The sequence below is a fragment of the Bubalus kerabau genome, chromosome 4 (assembly GCF_029407905.1).
Source record: "Bubalus kerabau isolate K-KA32 ecotype Philippines breed swamp buffalo chromosome 4, PCC_UOA_SB_1v2, whole genome shotgun sequence".
Classification (NCBI taxonomy): domain Eukaryota; kingdom Metazoa; phylum Chordata; class Mammalia; order Artiodactyla; family Bovidae; genus Bubalus; species Bubalus kerabau.
The window spans coordinates 42862427-42884154 of record NC_073627.1 but is presented as its reverse complement, the minus strand read 5'-3'; the positions used below and the strand labels follow the sequence as shown (position 1 = coordinate 42884154).

General features: G+C 38.4%; 1 protein-coding gene across 1 annotated transcript in view; it reads left to right on the top strand.

Moving 5' to 3' along the window:
* Positions 1-21728, top strand: part of CPD (carboxypeptidase D) — a 71335-nt gene that overhangs the window by 13965 nt on the left and 35642 nt on the right. Inside the window, exons 3-4 of the mRNA XM_055577043.1 lie at positions 19751-19893; positions 20790-20959. Coding sequence (XP_055433018.1) covers positions 19751-19893; positions 20790-20959 — 313 coding nt within the window. The remainder of the gene's footprint in view (positions 1-19750; positions 19894-20789; positions 20960-21728) is intronic.

The following is a 21728-nucleotide window of genomic DNA, read 5'->3' as shown; positions in this document are numbered from 1 at the left end:
AGTGTTGGCCAAGTTAGACAAAACTGAAAACAGATTCAGGACTGTGTACTTTAACTTTGTAGAATCATATCATTAGCAAATATATATTCAATGGGAGTGGTGAAGGAAATAGATTTTCATAAGATAAGTTGTTCAGAATACAAAGACCAAGTTCAGGTACGATTTGGTCAAAGCAAACTTGAATTTTAAGACCAGGAATATGGGAAAATTTTTTCAAGGGCTCTCTGTTTTTTTCCATTCATTTGACCTAGATCTTTCACTTAAAATTTTGTATGACCATCATGCTCATTAGCTTTTAAAAATATCTCAAGGAGTGCAAAATTATCATTTAATAACTCATTATCTGTAAATAAGTTGTTAACAAAAGTAAAAATTATGAGAACTGCTCATGATCCTGTGAAGTAGTTTTATTAAAGAAATAACAGTAAGCTCCAAATTTAAATATAGAACAGAAATTGCTTATATTTACACACTCTAAAATACTTTTCCTAATGAAAAAAGAATACATTGCATTTTTTTTCTGTAAAAAATTTATGGGGTTTTTGTATCATACAGTTTGATACTTTATAGCTGGCCTACTAAAGGCAAGTTAAAAAAAAACAACTTGCTCTGTTTAAGTTTCAACATTGTAGCATTGGTTGTATTTTTTTACACTGACTTTCTTAATGAGGGGTTAGAGGGAGTCATTTAGATGAATGATTGAATTTATTTAAATACCCTCCATCTCTTTTTTTTTTTTTTAATTTTATTTTATTTTTAAACTTTACATAACTGTATTAGTTTTGCCAAATATCAAAATGAATCTGCCACAGGTATACATGTGTTCCCCATCCTGAACCCTCCTCCCTCCTCCCTCCCCATTCCATCCCCCTGGGTCGTCCCAGTGCACCAGCCCCAAGCATCCAGCATCGTGCACCGAACCTGGACTGGCAACTCATTTCATACATGATATTTTACATGTTTCAATGCCATTCTCCCAAATCTTCCCACCCTCTCCCTCTCCCACAGATTCCATAAGACTGTTCTATACATCAGTGTCTCTTTTGCTGTCTCATACACAGGGTTATTGTTACCATCTTTCTAAATTCCATATATATGCGTTAGTATACTGTATAGGTGTTTTTCTTTCTGGCTTACTTCACTCTGTATAATAGGCTCCAGTTTCATCCACCTCATTAGAACTGATTCAAATGTATTCTTTTTAATGGCTGAATAATACTCCATTGTGTATATGTACCACAGCTTTCTTATCCATTCATCTGCTGATGGACATCTAGGTTGCTTCCATGTCCTGGCTATTATAAACAGTGCTGCGATGAACATTGGGGTACTCGTGTCTCTTTCCCTTCTGGTTTCCTCAGTGTGTATGTCCAGCAGTGGGATTGCTGGATCATAAGGCAGGTCTATTTCCAGTTTTTTAAGGAATCTCCACACTGTTCTCCATAGTGGCTGTACTAGTTTGCATTCCCACCAACAGTGTAAGAGGGTTCCCTTTTCTCCACACCCTCTCCAGCATTTATTACTTGTAGACTTTTGGATCGCAGCCATTCTGACTGGTGTGAAATGGTACCTCATAGTGGTTTTGATTTGCATTTCTCTGATAATGAGTGATGTTGAGCATCTTTTCATGTGTTTGTTAGCCATCTGTATGTCTTCTTTGGAGAAATGTCTATTTAGTTCTTTGGCCCATTTTTTGATTGGGTCATTTATTTTTCTGGAGTTGAGCTGTAGGAGTTGCTTGTATATTCTCGAGTTTAGTTGTTTGTCAGTTGCTTCATTTGCTATTATTTTCTCCAATTCTGAAGGCTGTCTTTTCACCTTGCTAATAGTTTCCTTTGATGTGCAGAAGCTTTTAAGGTTAATTAGGTCCCATTTGTTTATTTTTGCTTTTATTTCCAATATTCTGGGAGGTGGGTCATAGAGGATCCTGCTGTGATGTATGCCAGAGAGTGTTTTGCCTATGTTCTCCTCTAGGAGTTTTATAGTTTCTGGTCTTACGTTTAGATCTTTAATCCATTTTGAGTTTATTTTTGTGTATGGTGTTAGAAAGTGTTCTAGTTTCATTCTTTTACAAGTGGTTGACCAGAGTTCCCAGCACCACTTGTTAAAGAGATTGTCTTTAATCCATTGTATATTCTTGCCTCCTTTGTCAAAGATAAGGTGTCCATATGTGCGTGGATTTATCTCTGGGCTTTCTATTTTGTTCCATTGATCTATATTTCTGTCTTTGTGCCAGTACCATACTGTCTTGATAACTGTGGCTTTGTAGTAGAGCCTGAAGTCAGGTAGGTTGATTCCTCCAGTTCCATTCTTCTTTCTCAAGATCGCTTTGGCTATTCGAGGTTTTTTGTATTTCCATACAAATTGTGAAATTATTTGTTCTAGCTCTGTGAAGAATGCTGTTAATACCCTCCATCTCTTTAAAGCTAGACTTCTCTAGTGAAAACAGTAATAGGGATTGGTTCCATGATATGATAATGATGAACTGAGCATTTTAAAGCATATGAATATTAGTGTGAGACAAATGGATTGAAGGAACTAAATGAGTATGAAGAGATCCTTTGATTTAGCCACCCATACAGTTAGTATTGATCACAATTTGTTGTAGTGCTGGACAGACTCCTAATGGTTACACTTTTATTCTTTAGTATTGGTAAAGGAATGAAAACATAGAGTAACCATACATTGCATTCAATTTTTTCTAAGCATAGAAAACTGGGTTGGTAGGTAGGCTTAAAAGCAAAACGTAACTTTTTGTCTTTCTTTGCCATTTCCCCTTGGGAGTAGAGGAAATAGTCTAAATCAGTGGTTTTCAAACTGGGTATATTTGGGGAGAAGAAAGAGAACAGTTAGTTTGGATAACTTTAAGGAAATAAATATCCAGGTCTTCCATACCTATTCTTTATACTGGTCTGCCTGAGAAAGATGCTGGCAGTGGAGATTCAGTCTCACTTGACTTCTCCCACTTGACTGAAGAAAGGCATACTTTTCTGTCCATCTGAATCACACTATAGATTGAAGTTTTACAAACTTCCAGTGCACCAAAAACAGAAGGGACTATTCGGTGATTAATGGTATCATAAAAGCATCACTCAAACATCTCATTAAAAGATATATTTTCAGTAATTATTACTTAGGTTTATGTATCAAAATCTGTAATAAAACTGTGCCTTTATTGGTAAATTGTATACCAGTAGTTATTGTGCTAATTCAATCTAGAATTCAAAAATGTAATAGGGCATTAAGGTAATGAAAATTAAGTAAAGGAAATTAATAGAAATTTAAACATGCATACATATGTATTATTATAGATTGAAGTATTATAGGGTGATCAATGAAGGACTTTCAAGCATAAAAGTATATCCCATTTGAGTAGCAATCTGTAGAACAAATGAAATGGAATAAAAGTTCAAGAAGAAAAAGGGAAGCTGTAAAATTCCTTCTGTTGAAGAAGAGTGTTCATACAAGTTTTAAAAGTTGATTCTGGAAATCATATCTCTATAGTATTCTATTTGGCTCCACCTAAAAAAAATAGTGTAAAAATTTTATTTAAAAAATAAAAATTGGGACTTCCCTGATGATCTAATGGTTAAAACACCGAACTGCCAATTCAGGGGGCACAGGTTCCATCCTTGGTCAGGGAACTAAGATCTCATATGCTGTGCAGCACAGCCAAAAGATAAAAAAAATAAATAAATAAATTAAAATTGACCTTATGCAAGAAATCACATTGTTAGAAACTATTTAAATTTAAAATCAAATCTTTTAGATACCAACTTTAAAATATGTGGTGTTGAATGATTTCTCAGTTATTTTCCTATGAATAAAAAGTTTGAAGGTCATTAGTTTAGCTAGCCCCTTAAAAGACTAGTGGGTGTTAGAGACTTGCTTATTTATGATTGTTAATAAGTAGGATAAATAACAGATCCTTTACTATTAGTAAAGTCCTTTATTGCTTCGAGGTATGCCTGTGGTGTATGTTTCATTCCCAAAATAACATTTTTCTTTGACTGGATAAAGATAATGTTCTGATATCAGACATTTTGTCCTTTAGTCTATGTTGAGTCATACAACATATCAGCTTAAAAAATAAACAAATGTACTAACTGAATCTGACAGTAGCTGCAGCAGTCAGTAATGTCAGGCATATCTGCAGATCAATGTTCTCCGTGACAGTGAATTTTGTATATGTAGGTTTTCGGTTAAGGAAAAAAAAAGACAATGAATCTGAACCAGCTACTTAGCTAAGATTTCTTACTATGCAGTTTTTGATATTTAGTATTGGAAAAATTATGTGAAGTTTAACACAGATGGCAAATAATACCTATTTGTGGCATCTCGCAAAAAATCTTAAATTATTCATTACTCAGTTAATATCTCCACTTGTTTCCAGCTTTTTAGATGAGTTTTTTTTTTAAGTAATTTTTAAACTAAAGCTTGAAGTTGATGAATAAAGACTTTTTGACGTTCTAAAGGTAGGAGAGCTTTGTCATTTTTGTTTTGCAAACTAAAAGTTTGCTTCTTTTCTGACATTGACTCCTATGGAGTTCTAAAGAGATAGATTATTCTAAAGAGATATATCACGGCTCACAAATTGCCTCCTGGGGATGGCTCATTATTATAGACTCAGAGGAAATGTGCTTAATTTTTATGAGGTTTCATTGAGAGAAGGGTATTTTGTAGATAGCTTTCTGTTATTCATTTCTATGGAATTCCATCATGTCAAAGAATGTATTTTGTATAATTTCAGTTCTTTTAAATTTATTAAGTTTGTTTTATGACTCAGGATATGGTCTGTTTAAATGTTCCACGTGTACTTGAATGTTTTCTGCTGTGGTTGGGTAGGATCTACTGTAAATGTCATTTAGATCTGGTTCTTATGTATCCGTTGCTGATTTTCTATCTACTTGTTCTGTTGACTACTGAGAGAGGAATATTGAAGTCTGCAACTATAACTGTAGATTGACTCGTCTCTTCTTTCAGTACTATCAGTTTTTGTTTCATGTGTTTTGAAGTTCTGTTAGATGTCACATTTAGGATTGTTATATTGTCTTGGTGACTTGACTCTTTTAACATTATGTGCTATCCCTCCTTGGGTTTCCCTGGTGGCTCAATGGTAAGGAATCCTCCTGCCAGTGCAGGAGATACGGGTTCAATCCCTGATTTGGGAAGATCCCTTGGAGAAGGAAATGGCAACCCATTCTGGTCTTCTTGCCTAGAAATCCCTATGCATAGAGGAGCCTGGCGTGCTATAGTCCGTGGGGTCACAAAGAGTCAGACATGACTTAGTGACTGAACAGTAACTATCCCTCCTTCTACCTGGTACTTTTCCTTGCTCAGAAGTCTACTTTAATCTTAATATAGCCATTCCATCTTTCTTTTGATTTATGTTTGCATTGTATATTTTTTCCATTGTTTTAACGTACCCATACCATTCTATTTAAAGTGAGCACATAGTTGGGACTTGTTTTTTTATTCAGTTTGACAGTTCTTTTTAGTTGGTGTATTTGCATCATTTACATTGAATGTAATTGTTGATATGTTTGGATTAAGCTCTGCTTTTTAATTATTTTTCTTTTTGTTCATCTGTTTCTTATTCCCTTGTTTCCTCTTTCCTGCCTTCCATTGTATTGTATGGATGTTTATTATATAATTTTAACTATAGTATTTTTTACTGTATTTCTTTGTAAAGTTTGTTTTGGTGGTTGCTCTGGGAATTACAGTTTATGTAATTTTTCACAGTTCTACCTAGAAGTAGTATTTTACCGCCTCAAGAAGAACATACAAATCTTGCCATCATGCCCTTTATCTTCCCCCACTTTATGATGCAGTTGTGGTTTATGTATTATATCTATAAACTCCCACCAGACAGTGTTATACATTTTACTTTCAACTGATATACATAGTTTTGAAAACTTAAGAGGAAAAAATAGTTTATTATATTTATCCAAATATTTGCCATTTCTCTTCTTTCATTCCTGAAGTTCCAAGGTTTTCTCTGCTATCATTTCTCTTCTACCCAGAAAACCTTCTTGAGCATTTCTTTTAAAACAGATCTGGCTGTGGGGGATTCTTTTAGCTTTCCATTACAGACAATATCTATTTCCGCCTTCATTCCTAAAGGATATTTTCCTTGGATATAAAACTCTGGGTTCTGGATTCACTATTCTTTAAAAAAATTTTGTGTGTGTGTATGTCATTGCCTTCTTGCCTTCATGGCTTCTGATGAGAAATTCACAGTCATTTAAATTGTCTTCCTATATAAATATATCATTTTTCACTGACAACTTTCAAGATTGTTCCCATTGTCTTTGGATTTCAGTACTTTGTGACATACCTAGATGTGAATTTCTCCTGTTTGAGATTTTCTAAGCTTCTTGAAACTCTTGATAACTTCTTGATATTCTTGCCTGGAGAATCCCATGAATGGAGGAGCCTGGCAGGCTGCAGTCCATGGGGTCGCTAGGAGTTGGACACGACTGAGCGACTTCACTTTGACTTTTCAGTTTCATGCATTGGAGAAGGAAATGGCAACCCACTCCAGTGTTCTTGCCTGGAGAATCCCAGGGATGGGGGAGCCTCGTGGGCTGCCGTCTATGGGGTCGCACAGAGTCGGACACGACTGAAGTGACGCTGCAAGCTTCTTGAAATATAAGTTTTTGTCTTTTGCCAGATTTGGGAAGTTTTCAGCCATTGTTTCTCCTACTTTTTTTTTTTTTCAGCATGGCACTCTTTTTTCCTCCCCTTTTGAGACTCTAGTAAGAAGAATATTAGACATTTTGATACTGTTCCTAAAACTCTGTTCTTTTACTTTATTTTTTTTCTGTTGTTCAGATTAGGTAATTTCTGTTTATTTGTCTTCAAATTGACTCCCCTTTGTCATTTCTATTCTTTGGTTGAACTCATCCAGTAAATTTTAAAATTTGGTTATATTTTTTACTTCTGAAATCTATTTTTTTAGCCTCTTCTGTTTGTTTCTTTTATTTCATTTCAAGACTGTTTAATCTTACCTCTTTAATATTTACCTGGCTATAATAATTACTTTAAGGTTAGTCTGATAATTCCCATACCTGGTTCATCTTGGAGTTGGTGTGCATTATTTTTTCCTTGCAAGCTGTTGATATTTGACTAGTTCTTTAAATGTCAAATAATTTAGATTATATTCTGGACATTTTGAATCATATATTATAAGATTGGAGCCTTGTTTAAACCCTATAAAAATGGTAACTTTTTGTTTATTCATTCTGGTAGTGAATGACCCACTTAGGTTCAGTTGCAAGTTTTTACTTGCCTTCAGTAGGCTGTGATTCCAATGTCAATTCAGTTTTCAACACCTTTGTCCTGCCTGTTCAGACCTGTCCTGTGCGAGTACCACCCAGGGAGCAGTGGTCTGCTGTGTAGATCAGTTCTCAGTAACTTTAGTCTGCTGTTCAGGGTCAGACCCTCACATGTGCAATTCAGAGTTGAGCTCAGGAGTTCATAGAAAACTTTATAGGATCGCTTTTTTGATCTCTGTCCTGTCTACAGTCACTTCTAAGGTCTCCCAAAATAGATCACGAATAAAGATACCTTAGGGTGTTAACTGTCATTAGTTGTCAGGGAAATGCAGGTTGGAACCACCATGAAATAGCACTATCCACCTGCCAGGATGCTTAAAACTACAAAAGGCTGACCAGTTGCTTGAGCAACTTGTTAGCTAAGGGTGGAGAGCAACTGGAACATTCATATCTTGATGTGGGAATGTGGTACAGTACAGCCACTTTGGAAAACAGCTTCTTGTGAAGTTAAATTTTCACTTACCACATGATCCAGCCACACCTCTCCTAGGTATTTACCCTAAAGACATGAAATAATTTGTCCATGTTAAGACTTAGGCACAGTTTTATTCATAATCACCTAAAGCTGAAACCAAGTCAAATACCCACCACATAGTGATTGAATAAACAAATAGAGGGCTTCCCGGATTGCTCAGCCATAAAAAATCCGCCTGCAATGCAGGAGATGCAGGTTTGATCCCTGGGTCCAGGAGATACCCTGGAGAAGGAAATGGGAGCCCACTCCAGTACTCTTGCCTGAGAAAGTCTATGAACAGAGGAACCTGGTGGGGCTACAATCCATGGGGTCACAAAAGAGAGGACACGGCTTAGCCACTAAATGATAACTACATCCATACAATGGGGTCTTCAGTAATGAAAAGGAGAATTTCTATGATAATGATAATAGAGACTTTAATTGCCAAATATTACAATGTATTATTTTGTAACTCTGCATTCAAATGGGTATATCTTTCCTTTTCTCCTTTGCCTTTTGCTTCTCTTCTTTTCATAGCCATTTGTAAGGCCTCCTCAGATAACCGTTTTGTCTTTTTGCATTTCTGGGGATGGTCTTGATCACTGCCTCCTATACACAGTGTCACAAACCTCTGTTCATAGTTCTTCAGGCACTCTGTCTATCAGATCTAACCCCTTGAAACTATTTGTCACTTCCACTGTATAGTCTGGAGAAAAGGAGAAAAGGAAAGATATACCCATTTGAATGCAGAGTTCCAAAGAATAGCAAGGAGAGATAAGAAAGCCTTCCTCAGTGATCAATGCAAATAAATAGAGGAAAATAATTGAATGGGAAAGACTAGAGATCTCTTCAAGAAAATTAGAGATACCAAGGGAACTTTTCATGCAAAGATGGGCACAATAAAGGACAGAAATGGTATGGACCTAACAGAAGCCGAAGATATTAAGAAGAGGTGGCAAGAATACACAGAACTATACAAAAAAGATTTTCACAACCCAGATAATCATGATGGTGTGATCACTCACCTAGAGCCAGACATCCTGGAATGCAAAGTCAGGTGGGCCTTAGGAAGCATCACTTTGAACAAAGCTAGTGGAGGTGATGGAATTCCAGTTGAGCTATTTCAAATCCTAAAAGACGATGCTATGAAAGTGCTGTACTCAGTATGCCAGCAAATTTGGAAAACTCAGCAGTGGCCACAGGACTGGAAAAGGTCAGTTTTCATTCCAATCCCAAAGAAAGGCAATGCCAAAGAAAGCTCAAACCACCGCACAATTGCACTCATCTCACACACTAGCAAAGTAATGCTCAAAATTCTCCAAGCCAGGCTTCAACAGTACGTGAACCGTGAACTTCCAGATGTTCAAGCTGATTTTAGAAAAGGCAGAGGAACCAGAGATCAAATTGCCAACACCCATTGGATCATTGAAAAATCAAGAGAGTTCCAGAAAAACATCTATTTCTGCTTTTATTGACTATGCCAAAGCCTTTGACTGTGTGGATTGCAACAAACTGGAAAATTCTGCAAGAGATGGGAATATGAGACCATGTGACCTGCCTCCTGAGAAATCTGTATGCAGGTCAAGAAGCAACAGTTAGAACTGGACATGGAACAACAGACTGGTTCCAAATTGGGAAAGGAGTACGTCAAGGCTGTATATTGTCACCCTGCTTATTTAACTTATATGCAAAGTACATCATGAGACATGCTGGACTGGATGAAGCACAAGCTGTAATCAAGATTGCCGGGAGGAATATCAATAACCTCAGATATGCAGATGACACCACCCTTATGGCAGAAAGTGAAGAGGAACTAAAGAGCCTCTTGATGAAAGTGAAAGAGGAGAGTGAAAAAGTTGGCTTAAAACTCAACATTCAGAAAAGTAAGATCATGGCATCCAGCCCCATCACTTCATGGGAAATAGATGGGGAAACAGTGGAAACAGTGACAGACTTTATTTTGGGGGGCTCCAAAATCACTGCAGATGGTGACTGCAGCCATTAAATTAAAAGATGCTTGCTCCTTGGAAGAAAAGTTATGACCAACCTAGACAGCTTATTAAAAAGCAGAGACATTACTTTGCCAACAAAGGTCCATGTAGTCAGAGCTATGGTTTTTCCTGTGGTCATGTATGGATGTGAGAGTTGAACTATAAAGAAAGCTGAGTGCTGAAGAATTGATGTTTTTGAACTTAGGTGTTAGAGAAGACTCTTGAGAGTCCCTTGGATAGCAAGGAGATCCAACCAGTCCATCCTAAAGGAAATCAGTCCTGAATATTCATTGGAAGGAGTAATGCTGAAGCTGAAACTCCAATACTTTGCCCACTTGATGCAAAAAACTAACTCACTGGAAAAGACCCTGATGCTGGGAAAGATTGAAGGTGAGAGGAGAAAGGGATGACAGAGGATGAGATGGTTGGATGGCATCACCAACTCAATGGACGTGAGTTTGAGCAAACTCCAGGAATTGGTGATGGACAGGGAGGCCTGGTGTGCTGCAGTCCATGGGATCACAAGGAGTCGGACATGACTGAGCGACTGAACTGAACAATGTGTTATAAAACCGTGCTTACTAAATCGGTGTAATTAAGATATCAAAATAAATTGACCAGCAGAACAAAATAGAAAGCATAGTAACAGAAACAAAAGCATTTGGGATATAATTAATGACATTTAAAACAATGGGGAAAGAATTATAGGGATAACTGGTTAACTTTGAGACAAAAATATAGGTGACATTTACCTCAGATCATACCAAATAAAGTCTTAAGTCCATATAGAACATGATGTAAAAATGTAGCCATAAACAAAACCAGAAGCCAAGAAGTATTTTTATACTCAGAATGAGAAAAGCCTTTCTAGACAGCAAAGTATTATGAAGCCATAAAAGGAAAAGAATGATGAATTTAGCTACCTAAAAATTGTAAAATATCTCTTGATTAAAAAACTGCCTTAAAAAAAGTAAAAAAAAAAAAAAAGATTAAAAAAAGGATAAAAATAAAGGCATAGAGAATATATCTGGGTAACAATTTAGCATATGTGTATAAAATCTTTAAAATAGGCATGACCTTAACACAGAAATTCATGTAACTTTGTCTTCTTGTTGCTCTTAGCTGCTGCTGCTGCTAAGTCGCTTCAGTCGTGTCCGACTCTGTGCGACCCCATAGACGGCAGCCCACCAGGCTCCCCCGTCCCTGGGATTCTCCAGGCAAGAACACTGGAGTGGTTTGCCATTTCCTTCTCCAATGCATGAAAGTGAAAAACTGCTTTTAGCTAGTATTTCTTAAATTGCTGCTGAAGAAAGACAGTTAAGGGGTTAACAAAAGAATGCCAGGATGAAGCCTGGTGATGATAGTGTTATACGAGTCTCCTTCACTGCCTTCTGGCATAATTAAAGTGTGAGTTGACTGTGCTTGCAATTTAATACAGCTATTAAGTTCTTTTTTCCTTAGATGAGAATAATTTTTCCCTATTAAGTTTTACATATACAGAAAAACAGATTAGTTCACACTTGTATTGCTCTGAAATTATTTTTAGTGTTCTGTGTTTGTTTTCCTCAAGACTCTAATCTCTGGAATGGAAATATGTCTTCTATTTATAAATCCCTATAATCTTAGTTTGATGACTTACACACAGTGACCATTGTACTGTGACCAATATAGTAGTAAATATTGGAGATTAATAAATATGATTTATGATGAATAGCATACATATGTCCACATATGTACATGCACGTCAGAGTTGACCTAAGTGACTAATGTCACTAAATGACTAGATGTGACTGGTGAGTGAAAGTGTTAGTCGCTCATTCGAGTCCGACTCTTTACGACCCCATGGACTGTTGCCCACCAGGCTCCTCTGTGCATGAGATTCTCCAGGCAAGAACACTGGAGTGGGTAGCCATTCCCTTCTCCAGGGGATCTTTCTGACCCAGGGATCAAACCCAGGTCTCGTGCATTGCAGGCAGATTCTTTACTGTCTGAACCACCAGGGAAGCCCTAAAATATGACTGGTAGGGAGATGAAAAATCATCCTTTCACCTTTTTTGCCAGACCCAAAGTAAGTGCCAAGATGCTGGGAGATAAGAGAAAACCAGATATAGATAGCTTGCCTTCTAAGTAAAAAAGGTTAAGACAAAGTTACCAGGCTTGTAATGATGGTAAATCTGCTCATGTCTTTTAGGAAGACAGTCTATTTGACATATCCACATGGATGGTCAATGAGAATCTCAAATTTAATGCATACAAAATATAAATCTTAATTTCTCACTGTCCTAGCCTACTTACTTTCATTACTTCAACAAATATTTATTGAAGGAATACCATGTGCCTGATACTGTTCTAGGGCTTGGACTATCTGTCAATGAGTATAACAAATATCTCTGCCCTTGTGTTGCTTATAATCTAGCAAAGAGAAACAGACAATAAATAATAAACATAATAGGTAAATTTTAAAGTCCTATAGAAAAAAAAAAGGGTGAGAGGAATTGTGAGTGCTTGTGAGATGGGCCTGGGGACAGTGATGGGGAGAAGTGACTAGAAACTAAGTGGGGAGATCAGGGTGAACCTCAATGTTAAGTTGAAATTGGAGCAAAGAGCTGAAGGTGAGGGAATGAGTCAAGTAGGGATATCTGGGGGAAGAGCACTCCAGGCAAAGGGAATAGCTAGAGCAAAGACCCAAAGTCAGGGGGTACCTAGTGTATCTGGTGAACAGCGGGGTGGCCTGTGTGGCTGGTGCAGCAAGATGATGATGGGGAGAGTGTAAGTTAGAGAGGGGAGGGGACTGGTAGTGGACAAATGATGCAGCGCCTTAGGCTTTGGGCTTTTAGTCTGAACGCAACAGAAAGTCATTGTATAGGGGAATAGCCTCTGGCTTACATTTTAGCAGAATTACTCTGGCATCTCTGGAGAGAAGAACACAGAAATGCTAGGGCAGGAACAGGGAGACCTTTTAAGAGTGATTGCAGAAGTCCTGGTGGAGAAAGGATCATGGCTTATATCAGGGCGGCAGCAGTAGAGTTGAGAAATCTTTGGATTCTGGATGTATCTTCAAGTTACAACTAGCATGGTTTCCAGATGCTTTAGATGTGAGATGTGACTCCAAGCCTTTTGACCCTGAGTGACTAGATTCTTCCAGTGCCGTTGACCATCGTGGGAGAGACTGCAGGTGGAGCAGGCTTAGGGCAGATGAGTCTGTTGTTAGGTTTGTGATACCCAAGTAGAGATATTGAATAGGCCATTGGATGGACAAGTCTGGATTCTGGAAAGAGGTGTAGGTTGGACATAGAAATTTGAGAATTGTCAGCCTGTAGATAATATTAAGCCCCGTGGGGCTGCATGAGACACCAAGGGAATAAGTGAAGTAGGAGAAGAGGACCAAAGACAAAACCTTAGGCTTGCCATATCTGTTTCCTTTGTTCTCCTTCATCCTCTCCGTTAATGACACTAATGACACCGTCTCCCTAGCTTCTCAAGCCGAAAATCAAGAAGTCATCCTTGATTCCTTTTAAACAAATCTTTTCTCACACCCAGATCTCTCTGCTTCATCTCCTTTACCAGCAACCTAGTTGAAGCCATCATTCTCTTCTAATTCATCTCCCTGCTTTTCATTTTGTTTCTCTACCACCATTTTCCACCCAGGAGTCAGAATGATCTTTTAAAAAGGCAGTTCAGATTATATCACACCTCTGCTCAAAATCCTGCGATGTTCTGTACAGCAAGGGAAACAATCAATAGTGAAAAGGCAGCCTACTGAAAAATATTTGCAAACTGTTTATCAAATAAGGGGTTAATATTCAGACTACAACTCAACAGAAAATAAGTAATCTGATTAGTAAATGGACAAAAAACTTGAATATACATTTTTTTTAAAAAACATCAATGACCAGCACACATATGAAAAGATGCTTAATATCATTATCAGGGAAAAACAAATCAAAACCACAAAGAGATAACACCTTCTACCTCTCAGGATAATCACTATTAAGAAAAAAAAAAAAAAAGCCGAATTAAAATAGCAAGTTTGATGGAGTTGTGGAGAATTTCAATTCCTTTGCACAGTTGGTAGGAATATAAAATAGTGCAGTTGCTATGGAAAACAGTATGGGGCTTCCTCAAAAAGTTAAAAATAGAATTACCGTATGACTCAACAATCTCACTTAAGGGTATAAATACAAAAGAACTGGAAAAAGGACCTTGAAAATTTGTACACCCATGTTCACTGCAGTGTTATTCACAGTTGCCAAGAGGTTACCTAAATGTTTATTGACAGATGAATGAAGAAAATGTGGTATTTACATCCAGTGAAATGTTATTCAGCCTAAAAAAGGAAGGCAATTATATCTGATAAAGGACTATTATTTAAAATATATTTAAAAACTCTGATAGCTCAGTTGGTAAAGAACCCGCCTGCATTGCAGGAAACCCCGGTTCTGCTGGAGAAGGGATAGGCTACCCACTCCAGTATTCTTGGGCTTCCCGTGTGGCTCAGCTCGTAAAGAATCCTCCTGCAATGCGGGAGACCTCGGTTTGATCCCTGGGTTGGAAAGATCCCCTGGTGAAGGGAAAGGCTACCCGCTCCAGATTTCTGGCCTGGAGAATTCCACAGACTGTATAGTCCATGGAGTCATAAAGAGTCGGACAGGATTGAGCGACTTTCACTTTCACTTAAGACTTACCACTAATAAAACAACAACCTCATTTAAAAATGGGCCAGAAACCTCCAGACATCTCACTAACAGATATACAGATGGCAAATAAACATGAAAAGATTCCACATCATATGTCAACAGGGAAATGTAAATTAAAACAAGTTACTGCTACACACTTATCAGAAAGGCCATACATAGTCCAGAGCACTGACAACAGCAAATGCTTGTGAAGAGGTGGAGCAACAGGAACTCTCGTTCATTATTGATGGGAGTGCAAAATGGTACAACTATTTTGGAAGATAGTAATAGATTTTACTACTTTGTCTTCTGCTTTCTTTACTTTTGCCACTCTACTAATGTTGTAAGTGGTTGATCCACTATCTTTTCTATATGTTTGTCTCTGCCATTGAGATTAGTTTCTTTTATCATTTTCTTATTTCTAGTTGTGACCTTTTCTGCTTGGAGAAATCCCTTTAACGTTTTCTTGAAGGGCTGGTTTATTGGTGATAAACTCCTTTAGCTTTTGTTTGTCTGTCAAAGTCTTGATCACTCCTTCAGATGATAACCTTGCTGGGTATTCTTGGTTGTATTTTTTTCAGCACTTTGAATATATCATGTCATTCCCTACTGGCCTGCAAAGTTTCTGCTGCAAAGTCAGCTGATAGTCTTATGGGAGTTTCCTTGTATATAATTAGTTGGTTCTCCTCTTGATGCTTTTATGAATCTCTTTATATTTAATTTTTGGCATTTTAAATATAATGTTTTTCGGTGTGCACCTCTTTGAGTTCACCTTGTTTGAGACTGTCTGTGCTTCCTGGACTGGATATCTATTTCTTTCCACTGGTTAGGGAAGTTCTCAGTTACTATTTCTTCAAATCAGTTCTCTTTTTTATCTTTCTTCTCCTTCTGGGACACCATACTGTAAATGTTAGTATGCTTGATGTTGTCCCAGAGGTCATTTAAACTGTCCTCACTTGTCTTTTTCCTGTTCAGCTTGGGTGATTTTCTCTACTCTGTCTTCCAGATTACTGATCTAGTATTCTGTATCATCTAATCTACTGTTGATTCCCTCTAGTGTATTTTTTTTTTTTTGCCATCATCTTTTTTAAAAAAACATTTTATTTATTTTTAATGGAAGGATAATTGCTTTACAATATTGTGTTGGTTTCTGCCATGCATCGGTATGAATCAGCCATAGGTATACACATGTCGCCTCCCCCTTGAACCTCTCTCCACTTCCCACCCGATCCCACCCCTCTAGGTTGTCACAGAGCTCCAATTGAACTGCCTGGGTCATATAGCAAATTCCCACCGCCTTTCTATTTTACATATGGTAGTATATGTGTTTCCATGCTGCTCTGCCCATTTTCCACCCTCTCCTTCCTCGCCCCCCACCATGTCTACCTGTCTGTTCTCTACGTCTGCATCTCCATTGCTGCCCTGTCAATAGGTTCATTAGCACCATTTTTCTGGACTCCATATATATGTATTAGTTTATGATATTTATTTTTCTCTTTATAACTTTCTTCACTCTGTATAATAGGCTCTAGATTCATCTACATCATTAGAACTGACTCAAATGTGTTCCTTTTTTATGGCTGAGTAATATTCCATTGTATATATACAATTTTAAAAGTTTAAAAATAATATTCCATTGTAGATAATACTGTTGATTCCCTCTAGTGTATTTTTCATTTTATTTATTGTATTCTTCAGCCCTAATTGGTCCTTTTTTATATTTTCTAACTCTTTGTTGAAGTTTTCACCGTGTTCATCCATTCTTCAGTGAACATCTTTATGATCCTTACCTTTAACTCTTTATCAGGTAGATTACTTATCTCCATTTCATTTAGGTCTTTTTCTGAGATTTTGTCTTAGTCTTTCGTGTGGAGCACATTCCTCTGTCTCCTCGTTTTGCCTGATTTTCTGTGTTGATTTCTTTGTATAAAGTAAGTCTGTATGTCTCCCAATCTTGGAGAAGTCCTATGGGCTCAGCAGCATGCTCCCCTCTGGCTACCTAAACCAGACACTTGATGGGTGTTCCCTATGTGGGCTGCTTGTTCCTTTCAGTTGTGGCAGGGCCAAATGCTTGGGCACACTGGTGCTGATGCTCAGCATCATTTGACCACTGGTGGGTGAGGCAGGCCTCCAGCTCTAACAGACTCAAGGGAAGATTCCAAAATGGAGCCCATCTCAGCATGATAAAGTGAAATCACAAAAATAGCTACTGCTAGCATCTCAGTCCCCCAGAGGAGTCCCTGCTGCCTCCTGCCTCTCCAGGAGGCTAAGATCAGCAGGTGTGTCTGATTCAGATGCCTTTCAAACTGTTGCCTCTGTGCTGGGACTTGAAGCGAGTGTATTTTTGCATGCACCCTTAGGAGCAGAGTCTTGACTTCCTACAACTCTGATGCTCCTGTACATAAGCCCCACTGGTTTTCAAGCCACACTTTTTGGAGGTTTGTCTTCCTAATGCGGGACCCTGGGCTGGGGATCCTGGTGTTGGTCTTGGACTCCTTGCTCCCCAGGGATGACTGCCACAATGCTGATAGTCTTCCTGCTAGTGAGTCATTACTCTAGGGGTGTGGGTCCTCACTAGAGCATCTCTGCCTCTTCCCTATCCATTTTATTGTGGTTCCTTCTTTATATCTTTAGTTGTGGAAAATCTTTTCTGCTCTTCTTCAGGTTGTTTTCCAAGATAGTTGTTCTGTAAGTTGTTTTGTCTGTGTGAGGTTGAGAGCTCAGGATCTTTCTACTCTACCTTAAAAAAAAATTTTTTTTTAATTTATTTGACTGCATCAGGTCTTAGTTGGCGGGATCTTTGTTATGTCATGTGAGATATTTCATTGTGCACAGTCTCTAGTTACGATGTGTGGGCTTCAGTAGTTATGGCACTCAGGTTTAATTGCTCTGCGGCCTGTGGGATCTTAGTTCCCCAACCAGGGATTGAACTCTTGTCCCCTGCATTGCAAGGTGAATTCTTAACCACTGGATCACCAGGGAAGTCCTTCTACTCTACCATTTTGATTCAGACTCTTAATTGTCACCTTCATGCTACAGAAGAGTACAGTTAGAATAGTAGGCCCTTAACATCCGGGAGTTGGTGTTGGACAGGGAGGCCTGGCGTGCTGCGATTCATGGGGTCGCAAAGAGTCGGACACAACTGAGCGACTGATCTGATCTGATCTGAACATCAATAACCTCAGATATGCAGATGACACCACCCTTATGGCAGAAAGTGAAGAGGAACTCAAAAGCCTCTTGATGAAAGTCAAAGCAGAGAGTGAAAAAGTTGGCTTAAAGCTCAACATTCAGAAAACTAAGATCATGGCATCTGGTCCCATCACTTCATGGGAAATAGATGGGGAAACAGTGGAAACAATGTCAGACTTTATTTTTTGGGGCTCCAAAATCACTGCAGATGGTGACTGCAGCCATGAAATTAAAAGACACTTACTCCTTGGAAGAGAAGTTATGACCAACCTAGATAGCATATTGAAAAGCAGAGACATTACTTTGCCAACAATCCATCTAGTCAAGGCTATGGTTTTTCCAGTGGTCATGTATGGATGTGAGAGTTGGATTGTGAAGAAAGCTGAGCGCCAAAGAGTTGATGCTTTTGAACTGTGGTGTTGGAGAAGACTCTTGAGAGTCCCTTGGACTGCAAGGACATCCAACCAGTCCATTCTGAAAGAGATTAGCCCTGGGATTTCTTTGGAAGGAATGATGCTAAAGCTGAAACTCTAGTACTTTGGCCACCTCATGTGAAGAGTTGACTCATTGGAAAAGACTCTGATGCTGGGAGGGGTAGGGGGCAGGAGGAGAAGGGGACGACAGAGGATGAGATGGCTGGATGTAATCACCGACTTGATGGATGTGAGTTTGAGTGAACTCCAGGAGATGGTGATAGACAGGGAGGCCTGGCGTGCTGCAATTCATGGGGTCACAAAGAGTCAGACACGACTGAGTGACTGAACTGAACTGAATAATGTTTTGACATGAATGACCTTCATAACTTGAAGATCACTTGAGTATCTTTCATATTCATTCTGTCAGAAATCTTCACCTCTCCTTACTTGTCACATCTGTAAAATGGGTGAAATAGCAATACCTGCATCATAAAGTTGTTGTAAAGACTAAACGTTAATATGCGTAAAGGTCATAGAACAGAGCTGGGTTGCAGGGAAGAACCAATTCTGACTCCTTGTTGAAACTGTTTCTTTGACTTGCTTTTTGTTGCTTTTGTTATTATAATCATACATACTGACCTGCCTCAAAGGACCCTGTCCCTCTTTCTGACTGTTAAACTAAAGTGCCAGGCTTCCCAGTGGTTAAGAATCCCAAAGCAAAGGACACTGGTTTGATCCCTGATCCAGGAAGATCCCACATGCCCTGGAGCAACTAAGCCTATGCACCACCACTGAGCCAGCACTCACTCTAGAGCCCATGAACCACAACTACTGAGCCCACATTCCATAACTACTGAAGTCCAAGTGCATATAGCCCGTGCTCCACAACAAGAGAAGCCACTGCAATGAAAAGCCTGGGCACTGCAACAGAGTAGCCCTGCCCACTGCAACTAGCAAAGGCACATGCGCAGCACAGCCAAAAAATAAAAATAAATACATGAATAAAATCTCAAACTTAAAAAAAACACAAAAAACCTAAAGTGCCTTTGTTCCGCTCTGATCCTGTCAGATAATCTGACCCTGTCCACAGAAATTAACATATCCCTTTCACTGGCTGGCCCATTCCTAGAGATACTTTGCAAGACTGATGGCCCTTTTTAAAAACTTTACTTCCTCACTGCCTGTCCCTCTTTATTGTGCCTTTTGACTTTAGTTCCTCACCGCTTCTCTGGTTCTGTAAGAGAACCTGGAATCCAGACCCCAGCAAGATGGTTATTTTGAGACAGTCTGCCATCTTCTCGGTCTGCCAGCTTTTCAAATAAAGTTGTCTTCCTTGCCTCAACTTTGGCCTGTCATGTGGCAGAGGGAGCAGAGGGAGCTTGGACTCAGTAACACTGGCATATAGTAAACATTCAAATACAGAGCTGTTATCATTATTACTGTAATTATTAACTGTTATATTCATGCTCTTTATAACTGTTTACCTGTCAGTCAGACACATTTCCTTTATATATATTCCTTTCCAGTGTGTATTCCTTTTTCCTTGTTAGTCTCCTCTGTAATTCAAGAGCCTTCTCTGATTTCAAACTACTTAATGAAAGAGAGTTTATATAAGCAGAGATGGCTTTGGTCTTTTTGAGAGTAGAATCCTGAGAATAAACTTACTTTTTCTTCCATGTTTCAGGTGGTATGCAAGATTATAATTATGTATGGGCCAATTGTTTTGAGATCACATTAGAACTATCCTGTTGCAAGTACCCGCCTGCTTCACAGCTTCGACAAGAATGGGAGAACAATCGTGAGTCTTTGATCACATTGATTGAAAAGGTAAAAGCAGCCATATGGAAGGGTGACTATGGAAATAATTGATTAAATAGGGGGGAAATTTCTGTATATGAATAAGTCTATGCTAGATACCTTTTGTCTTTTTTTATTATTTAAGATGATAATCTTTAGAAAGTATTAGAATCTATCAGAACATACTCTAAGCCTCCATTACCCTTCCCGTGAGCTCTTTTCCTCTGGAGAGCTTCCTTTGTCTATCTTACAACACCTCTACAACTTGAAATAATTAGCAAATAAATAAATAACTAGCAAAAGTTGTATCACCAGATTCTTACAACGCCATGTGATCATATTTGCTAGAGAACCTTTACCACCATGTGAACCACAGCATAAGTTTAACTTACGTATCAGGCAGGCTAATATACTATTGCATATATCAGAAATTGAGGCCTCCCAGGTGGTGCTAAAGAACCCGCCTGCCGATGCAGGAGACCTAAGAGACACGGGTTCCATCCCTGGGTTGGGAAGATCCTGGAGGAAAGCATGGAAACCCGCTCTAGTAATCTTGCCTGGAGAATCCCATGGACAGAGGAGCCTGAAGTGTTACAGTCCATAGGTTTTCAATGAGTCAGACATGACTTAAGCGACTTAGCACACACGCACGCATCCCAGATATTATCAATTGTATCTCGTTGAGAAAAGCAGAAGTCTAGCTTTGAGAAGAGGGAATTTCAAAAGTACTTTACCAGCCTAGGTTTCAGGATTTAATCTTTTTGGTCTGTATTTTATTTTAACTTGGAGGGATTGAAAAATGTTTCAGAGGGCTAGAGGAATAACCTTATTTTTGAGAAATTCTAGCATCAATGCAGAGAGGCTATTCTCTGTTGCCTTCCAAATTGACTCTCTCTGAGCAGTCTATGTTGATTCTTGTTTTCTAGGTCCACATTGGTGTTAAAGGATTTGTTACAGATTCAGTAACAGGAGCTGGCTTAGAGAATGCGACTATCTCAGTGGCTGGTATTAATCATAATATCACAACAGGAAGATTTGGTGATTTCCACAGATTACTTGTTCCTGGAACTTATAACATTACAGCAGTTTTAACTGGGTACGAATTTTATCTTTCAATTTGTTAATATGGTGTATCACATTGATTGGTTTGTGTATATTGAAGAATCCTTGCATCCCTGGGATAAACCCCACTTGATCATGGTGTATGATCCTTTTAATGTGTTGGTGGATTCTCTTTGCTACAATTTTGTTGAAGATTTTTGCATCGATGTTCATCAGTGCTATTGGCCTATAATTTTCTTTTTCGTGTGATACCTTTTTCTGCTTTTGGTATCAGGGTGATGGTTATAAGATGAGTGTGGGAGTGGTTCTCCCTGTGCAATTTTTTGGAAGAGTTTGAGCAGGATGGATATTAGCTCTTCTCTAAACATAACTAGATAAGAATTTAAACTAGACTCTTAAAATGTCAAGCTTCTGTTTCTATCTAGACAGAAATACATTTGGGGAGATCTTACTATATCTGGCTTTTGTTTTTCCTTGTTTTCTGATTTTTTTCCCCCTTTTGTAATGAGAAAATACTACAATAGAGTCTTTTGTCACATTAACTATACAACTGGATATGAAGCATAGTTGTAAAATTGGGAGGAAGGAGTTTTAAAAGCTCAAGGCTAATTGAAAACCAGGGTAGAAAAAACTCAGGACTCTACAAAAGACACTTTGAAGAGCTGTCTTACCATCAGGTTTCTAATACACAAAATGAGTGGTTACCCACGCCCTCTGGAAGCCTTTCTGTAAGCTCATTTTGCTAAGGATTTACCTGTAGCAAATAAATTACCTTCAATTTTGAACTTTCCTATTTGGTAAAG